The 9,501-nt window shown below is 37.7% G+C and overlaps 1 protein-coding gene across 1 annotated transcript in view; it reads right to left on the reverse strand.

The window, feature by feature from the left end:
* Nucleotides 1–9,501, reverse strand: part of LOC107671468 (eukaryotic translation initiation factor 3 subunit H-A-like) — a 71,150-nt gene that overhangs the window by 22,306 nt on the left and 39,343 nt on the right. The window contains exon 3 of the mRNA XM_016464390.1: nt 1,630–1,797. Coding sequence (XP_016319876.1) covers nt 1,630–1,797 — 168 coding nt within the window. The remainder of the gene's footprint in view (nt 1–1,629; nt 1,798–9,501) is intronic.

Below are 9,501 nucleotides of genomic sequence, written 5' to 3' on the forward strand. Positions count from 1 at the left end.
ATTACTAAATGTACTAAATTATTGTTAAATTGTATAAGTTGTATTATTTCCATTAATTAATTAATCAATTAATGTTTTTTTGATTACTAAAACATTCAAATGGAGTCTGGGGGAAAAAAATAATAAAGGAATTTGGGGGATTAACATTTATTTCAGTTAATGATTTTAAAAAAAATCATGCACACACAAATATTGGACACAATAGCTATTTTAGCAATAATGTTTTTTTTTTTTTTGCTATTAATGACAAGCATATTTCATAATCAACATTCCTTTTGCTTCATCTGCCATATTGGATGGATTTTTTCAGTGCATTCTGGATTGCCTGAACAAATGAAGGTATTTTATAAGTCAAGGTAAGCTTCACTCCTCTTGAAACAGGCAACAATAAATATTTGCCAAACTTATTACAACATGCCCACACATTCAAGATTTTAACAGATATGTATGTGTTGCACATAATGGAAGACGTGATAAAAAAAAAAAGGTTGAATGAACGTGGCATATATAAAGTTAAATCTACAACAAATCTAAGCTTATATACAGCAGTAGTACATCACAATATTATTTTGAGTGCTTTCAGTAGCATTAAATCCCAAATATAATTCTGCATGGACAAAGGAATAACAATTTCTCTAGCAATACAGACTAATGACTCCATCAATGACCGATACGGAGGCTGAGCGATGTACCTATAATTATGTTTCATTTATTTGAATCCTTCACTGACGTTCAACAGACACTACCATTCAAAAGTTTGGAATCACATTTTTAATAGGCTTTTTTCTTTGACTTTTGCTCACAGAGGAAGCACTGAATTGCTCAAAAACAATACTGATGCTGCAAATTATAATCACCGTTTGAAACCATGGCTTTTGATTCAGTCTTTACCTGCACACAGCATCACTCCAGCCTACTCAGAAACCGCTGTGACACCTCATCCTTACAAAATGACTGCTAATTTGGCACTACAGAAACATTTCTTATTACCTCAGCTCTGTTTGGAATGGTTCTGCGATTTAATGAAGTGTGGAAATGGCAATACAATGCTTTTTTTTAAAAATAGTTCATTCTGATTCTAAAGACGTAATTTTATTTATATAGCACTAGCTTCACAATGAGTTTAAATTAATAATTTAAAGAAATAAATTGAATGCAATATACAAAATTAGAAAAAAAATAAAAAAAGATAAATTATTATTTTAAACACAAAAATGGCAATTAGCAATTCATCCACCAGAAAAGTTGTAATTAGTCTTATCAAATATGGTTTACAGTTATTATTCAACATTTAAAATGCTATTCACATTTAAATGTTTGGGGTTCAAAAATAAAACTGTCAGGGAAAAAAAAAAGTCAGAACTATGCATTTTAATAATACTTACTGTTAAGTAAATTAAAAACAAAGTAAACTGAAAAAAATCAAAAAATAAACAGCTGTTTTTGTGTCTGTGAGAAAATATTCCACATGCAGACAGCGATATGATGTAAAGTAGGGGTGCTCCGATTGATCGGCTACCGATCACTATCGGCCGATAATCGCTTTATATATATATATACACACACATTTTTTTTTTTAATAAAAAACAATTGAAGTATGTTTAACAAGTATGAAATAATGAGACTCACCATAAATAAGCACCACAGACTCTTCGATTGCATGCTGGTAGCTGAACTGCGAGTCCAGCAGGGCTCGGCTGACAAAAGAGCCGTAGTACGTGGACTGATACCAGCCGACGTGGAGATGGTCGATGTTCACATGCCGGAGACTCCTCATCATCTCCATCTGGTATTGAACTGGAAAAGATGAAGAGAAAAAGCACAAGAGAGAGAAAATGAGTTTATATCTGCTTCATGAGAAATGATTGTGCTGGGTAAAGAAAGTTTGACATTTCCAGAGCCATTCATTAGTCAAAGCAAAAGGCTTCAAGCTGGTGCATCATGAGAGAGCATAAGGGTGAGATAATAGAAGAACAATGGCTGGGTTGATTCCCAATATAAAATTTTCCCAGTGCACATTCATTTGACCAAAAGCACAATACTAATACAGTGACTTCCCAACGGTGTTTGATGGATTAGACATATTATTTGAAGCTTCATCTAACATGCTCCATTATAACTCGCCTACATCCAGTTATTGCACAGATATGATAAAAATGTAACTAAAAGAGATTAGGCATGTTTAAAATCAACTGTAAATTTTTTTTTAAAATGAATTAATTAAAATTACATTAAAACATTTGAAAACACAACCATAAAAATCTACCTCTGATTACTGTTAAACTGATTTTTTTTTAAATGCAGTAAATAAATAATTCAATATTATAAAGCTTAAAAATATTAAATCAATTTAAAAAATCATATGATAAATTAAACTACTACATAAATTACAAAAAAAAAATTAGAAAAGAAAAAAAATAATAATTTTGTGTTTATAGTCACACACTTATAATGCAAGGTATTACAGAGTTTAAAAGCAGAAACATGAAGCTTGTATCTCCGTTAAAGCCCTTACATAAATTCTTCCTTCCAAACAAGTGTGTTACTTGAGCTGTAAAGTTGTCAAACCATGCTTTCAGCAGTCAGACTACATTTCCAGTCAGATGAACTTTAGTTATGCAGATGCTTGCCTTAGCAAACAGCGCTAATAAACCCCAGCACACTTCCTATGAACACCACATCCTAATCCGATAAGTCTCAATACAAATTTTAGGTGCACTGTCTGTAAAAACTGCAAGCCTCTGCAAGTTTGCTCGAGTGATCTGGCACAGCCAGACAGGAGAAAAGAGAGAAGAAGGGCAGCAGATTATGGGGAGAGATGTCAGCTCTTCAGAATGCCGGGTGAAGAGGGGACAGCGGTGAACTTTAACAAGGATTTACACAGGGACAGCTCACTTTCGGCTGGAGGAGCACGAATGTCACATCTGCAGGAGAGGAGAGAGGCAGATGAATCGGTCTGAACAAACGAAGCAGACTCCACACCTCGACTCAGATGTAGCTGCTTATAAATAAACCCTACTGGGAGGCAAGCAAATGTGCAGTGCACACTCCAGGAGACAGTGTTAAAGAGAGTGGGCATCTTTCGGATGAAGTCGATTCAAATCCATGCACTGGAGTAAGTTTAATTGCCTGTGCCAGCTTTTCCAGGCAGTTGGTGGAGCAGGATAGAGAACCGTGGGATGAGGAACAGTCGGGTCGCCTCCTGTTGAAGAGCAGGATCCTGACATGCTGTCACCACTCTGAGACTATATGGGATCCCAGCTCCCTGGATGAAAGCAAAAGAAAAGAAATTGCCTTGAACAACAAAAAGTTGTTGGAGCGCCATGTTTTTTCTCCAGACAGAAGATGGGACTGACAACGCTCTACTCAAATGCAGATCTGCAAATGCAATTCTAGGCAACATGTTCCAAGTCTTGTTTAACATAATTATGTGTGCTACTGGTGGTAACAAACCTCTCAAGTAGTCAAGGGAGCAATAGAGCTAATTTCAATAGCCTGGGTCAGTAACCCTGATGTGTAATTCTCGCAGCTAGATATAAACAAGTCGACTTGTTGAGTGATATTCTCTTTAAATGGTTGCTCTGCTATTATAATAGTTGACCTGAAAGAAAAAACTGGACATACAAGACATTTACACTACTGAACATACATCTCTATTTACACTAGAGATTACATCCATGTTGAGAAAACAGTGTGCACTTGAACTCTGACACATTTCAAAACACGACAATAAACAAGAACTTGCTTGCATATGGCTATAAGTATTTTGTTCAACTTGCATAGAGTATGTCTTGTGCCTTCCAGCATTATTACAGTCTTGGAAACACAAAACAAGATAATCCAAAGACACATAACTGTTACTCAAGACTGACTGAATCTGTTTGTGGACTGGCAAACACTCAACAGGTGTTTCTGAGGCTTTCTTGACCAGAGCCATAATACCCAACGTCACAAGAGCCACAAGGCGCTGCAAATCAGACAGCTCCCCCACAGACACAATATTTCACCAAACAAACAAAATCTCATCAAATATCAAGAGGATTACGCCTCAATCAGAGTTCCTGTAAGGCCTGTGTATCACCAGCAAAGTCACGATACGATGCGTATCACGATACAGGGGCCACGATACGATACGGGACTGCACAGAATTTCGGGACTACAAGAATTTAGTAAAACAGCTGTTTATTAAACACTGCATACCATAGGGCCGTTGCTAACTTTTGGCAGAACAGGCAGTTGACCTCTGCATTATGAAGGGCCTCTATAACTGTACCACAGTACAATAACCTATAGGTAATGATATGTCTCATGTTTACATTGGGCACTCCCCACCAGGTACAATATTCTGATTGTTTGCATCTTGTTTTTAAGCCCATAAATAATAATGTACTCGTTCTAATAATTTTATATTGCAATGTACTCATTCTGATATATTAAAATCATCTTAACATTGCTGGTAGGTTATCATTGCACAAATCAACACGTTCAAATCATTTAAAAAATAAAAATTAGAAGAGTTCTAAACGAATGCGCTGTCTTCACTGTACCTCACGCACACGTTTAGTCAGATCACTCTGCGCGTGCGCAGACATTCTTTTTCACGTTTAGACCAACATTTTAGCGCTTCCCCGCAATTTTATCAATAAAACAGTTTAATCGCTGAAGAGCTACATTATCTTTCTCAACAAGGAGCTGTTAACATAGTTTCTAAAGCAATTAAAGCCACAGCTTCACTGTTAATAGAGAAACGCGGCAAAACGGTGGTAAAATCGCTAAACTGCAAGCTAACTGGTGTCTTCAGAAAGCACACGCGTTTATCCACAGTGGAGAGAGCGCGTGCACATGGTTGCCAAGTTGACAAAGATAAGTAGCACACTTAGCAGATATTTCCGTATTGCGCAAGTGGGGAGCTCTGTTTTGGGGATTATGTCTCTTTTTATCAGGCAACCCCGGTTGTGTTCCTCTGCGGCCAGATTAAACCTAGTTATAGCCTATATATTATTTACGATATCGATACAGGGCCAGCAGTATCGATACTTGTATCGTCAGATCTCTGTGACGATACATCGTCGTATCGATGTATCGAACACAGCACTAGTTCCCGTGCGTATAAAGGACAAACTCAAATCTAAAACTTGTGTTGGCTTAAGAAAAAAGCCATATCAGGTGAGACCCCTTAACCATGATATTTCCGAGTGGAGACTGAAATCTCAATCTAATCCATGCGGGAAAGCATGTACAAAACCCAAACATAATGCAAAACATTGGCTTGCCTTAAAAGCACAGCTGCTCTTGTGCCGTAGAGCCAGCTTGAGAAAAGCACAATAAAGTGGAAGAACTATTCTTCATTTCCGTTCCATGCTTCAAGCAGAACTCTCGGGACTCAGCGGCAGATGATATTCCTCCGAGAAGAGCACTTCCACCAATCGTGCGGAACGCTGCACCGGTGAAACTTTTCCTTTTGCTATTCCACGCCCATCCCATTCCACTCCTCTGAAGGCAGGTGACTGGCAGCCTACACATTCAGCGATCGGTCCCGGGGCTGCATGCGTGGAATAAATTCAGCACAAGCGTTTGCTTTGGCAAATTCGAGCGTGCCCACCAGGCCTAACAACTAAATTCATCACCGTGAGGTCCTGACAGGCGACGCTGAATATGAATGAGACACTGAGATGTCATTTGTTCCGAAACTCTTGGTTGGCTTCCTCCAAGCGAATGCACAAGGGGGCGACGTTTTAAAGAACTAAATTGAAGCCAAACAAGCGATTTAAATCTTCAAGCCTCAAAATAAACACTCTCACGGCCCCGCTTCTAGTGAAAAGACAGCTCTGCCATAGTAAACAATCCCTACAGTGCTGTAAAAGCTGATAGGTACGAGGCAATACATTCAACACAAGATGCAATTTGCATTCCTATGGAAGCCTCACAATGACACTTTCATCGTATGAAACCCTCTAAAAATATCCATGCTAAATGAGGCGCGGACGAGGAAACGTTTACACAACTTTTACAATAGTCACCAAAGGAAAAGTAAAGCATGAAACACAGACTTTGTGTTGCAACAATGAACACAATGGCTTTTACATCTCCAGTAACACACTCAATGTTGTTTTTGGGGTGAAAATCCGGCATCTACACAGCAAAATCCCCAGAGTTAAATCAACTCTGCTCAGAGTACATATTGTCCCAATCTACAGTGTTAATAACACTGAAGCAGAGTTAAAGTTAATGGGATAATTAAGCAATTAATTAATTGACGAGTGAGCATTAGTAAAGAAAACCCGCTGTTAACAATGTTGAAGATGAACAACTACAACTCAGGCTTTTAGACATGAAAACATATCACATAATCCTCAACAGTGTTAACTCTGCTTCAGTGTTACTTTAACACTCTGTAGATTGGGACAATATGTACTCTGAGCAGAGTTGATTTAACTCTGGGGATTTTGCTGTGTAATATGGGATGCAAATGTATCAGTCGTCAGTTTCAAAACAAAACGGAAAACACTTAAAGGTCCCATATTGTCAAAACTGAAATTTCCTGGCTTTTTTCATGATAACTGAGGTCTAGGTGCTATGTAACTACCATATAAGTTTCAAAACAGTCAATCCACAATCAAATGCACACAGCCTGCATAAAGTAGCGGTGATTTTTCACGAACCGTTGTGACTTCCGTAAAAAGGTGACATCAGAACTACACAGTCACCGCCTTCAGTCACCACCCAGAGCACCACCCTAAAATAAAACTCCAGAAAGGTGTAAAATATTGGACCTTTAAGAGCAAGGGTGCTCCCTTTGCATAAATGCCTTTTGAACAGGGGTATTTCATGGCGATAACTCACTCCCTTGATCTTCACAGAAAGCACAAGTCTCATTTAAGCCGGGTGGGCACGGAAAGCTGGGATTGCAATGCATTGCATCCCATTGTTGCGGCGGCTAAAGGTTCTCATTGTGGCTGTTTAATTCAAAGGCTTTTGTGCGCAACCGGCACTTGAGGGTCAAACCCCACCCGACCCGAATTACTTAAGACTCTGTTACACCACCACGGGAAGGAACATTAATTTCATGATACATTGGGTTCTGCTGTCAAGCCTCGAGTGTGAAACACAAGCCACGTAAGATGCAAAGACGTCATTACCTGGACGAGCGGTGACATTTGATTTGTCAGCGACTGTGCCGGAAAATCTGGCCCTTAGGCCAACACGGGCCTTCTATGTAGAGTGGCACAGGTAATAAGAGCTCATGTCACGCTGGAGAATACTTTATTGCCTTTCGTGGGGCTTGATTTCTTAGTGTCAGGGCAACCATGAATTTCGTTTGGAAAGCAGGCCCATCAAACATGAGAGCAATAACTGGCATCTGGAATTGCACGCTTTCACATCCACCACTTCTCGGGTCATGTACCGCTCAGGAACACATTGTAATTCATCAAGGCTTGGAGTTGCAAATGGATTGCTTATTATTGGCCAGGGCTGATAGACTGAGCCGTAGGCTAGAAGACATGAAGTATAATGCCAGCACAATTTAATTTTACTATTTTTCTGCACGTCCATTAGCAGCCTGGACTACCAAACAGAAGCAGCATACAAAATCAAACATCAAGAGCATGTTTTGCACCGCAGGTCCATCTGTAATGTGCTCTCACACGCTTCCAAATACTCACGACACGCATCTGATTTACGACCAATTCGCCGTAGTGCAAGAACCAGCCGAGGAGCCACAGCGAGGCAAGATGTTCTTGATCATGTCAGATAGGAGTATCAGAGGAATATCAGGAATATCAGAGAACATTGAATTCCTTGGAGAATTTGCAAAGATGGCCAATTGCAGGCACTCCAACAGCAATAACCTGTCTGGGTTCAATAATATTGACCGAAGGTAAAAAAAGAAGAAGAAAAAAAAGACTTAAAATGGGGACAAATATGACTTGGAAAAAAACCCGAAAAGATTGGAATTAAAAAAAAAAAAAAGTTGAAATTAACCCTTAATGGAGAATAAATGCAATAATTTTTTAAAGAGAAATTCATGTGTTTTGGATCAATAATAGTGATCAAAGAATGACTTAAAATGGAAAAAAAGTGACTTTAAAAAACGAATAAAATTGGAATTTAAAAAATAATTGACTTTGTTGAAATGCACCACTAGGGTTTGGCCATTAGACGATGCCTTCGTCCATCGCCGATGGCTGACAGACATCACAATGTCGAGCCGGCATCATGATTTCACCTTGAAAATTGAGTAAGATTGGAATTTTAAAAATAAAAAAAATGACCACTACTAAAATGAAATGTGCCACTAAAGCAGAATAAATGCAAGAAGAAATATACTTTTTTAAAAGACATTTTCACCTGTTTGTATCCAATAATACTGCTCAAAGGTTACAAAGAATGACTTAAAATGGCGGAAATGTGACTAGAAAAAATAAGATTGGAATTTTAAAGATAAATGACTTCGTTGAAACCACAAATGGAGAATAAATCCAAGAAAATGTCATTTATTAAAAAGAATAAAAGTGAAGCAATCAATGAATTAAATACATTTTACGTTAAAATGCTAAAAAGGATTTTGAGTATATCAGCTTTTCTGAAAAACTACATTTGCTCAGAAACTGTTTAGTTCCAATTGGAAAAGAAACAATCCATCAAGCCAGAGATTTTATGATAAATCATTTAAGATGAAACTGCACTGAAAGTTTAACATTATTGTATTAATTGTACACTGTTAAAAATGAGTGTAATTTTAACAGTAAAATATTGTAAAGATGCTACAGAAAAAAACTTAATAGGTTAACAGTAAGTTCCCATAATATATACAGGGGAAAACTGTCAAAGATCTAACCAGATATTTCATGTAATTGTACAGTAAAATGCTGTTAATTGTACAATTTTTAGAAGTAAAAGAACAAATCAACGCTTACAGTAAAAAAACTGTAATATTACATTCCCACAATTCCCTGCGTTTAAAAGTATTTTGTTTATATAATCTTGTTTCTTAATAGTTTTGTCATGTTTGTTATCAGTTATGTACATTTGGGTTTATGTTACGTCTTCTGTTGTTTAAAGCTGCAGTCCGTAACTTTTCTTTGGTTAAAAATGATCCAAAATCAATATTTGAGCAAGTACATAACCAGCCAGTGTTCAAAACTATCGCCTTACTTTAGCCCGATTCACAACGGTTATCTTATAATAATGTTTTCTAATTTGAGTGGTATGGGTAGGTTTTCGCGGGAAATTCGAGCATGGCACTGCGTCATTACGTTACTTCTGTAAACATAAAGAAGTTGTCCCGGCTACTAGGCTATCGCATGTGAGGATCCTGCAGGTGGCCGATCGTTTATAGCCTTTTCTCACAGCAGTCAGAATAATTCAATGTATCATTTTGATGACGGATTTTAATCCATAAAGGATTATGTGTTTATGAAACACATGTGAATGAAATTAAATTATATTCCAGTTATAAATGTGCTTCTGATTACAGATAGCCTGGGATTACACAAGATT

Source organism: Sinocyclocheilus anshuiensis, unplaced genomic scaffold (assembly GCF_001515605.1).
Source record: "Sinocyclocheilus anshuiensis isolate Anshui unplaced genomic scaffold, SAMN03320099.WGS_v1.1 scaffold552, whole genome shotgun sequence".
Classification (NCBI taxonomy): domain Eukaryota; kingdom Metazoa; phylum Chordata; class Actinopteri; order Cypriniformes; family Cyprinidae; genus Sinocyclocheilus; species Sinocyclocheilus anshuiensis.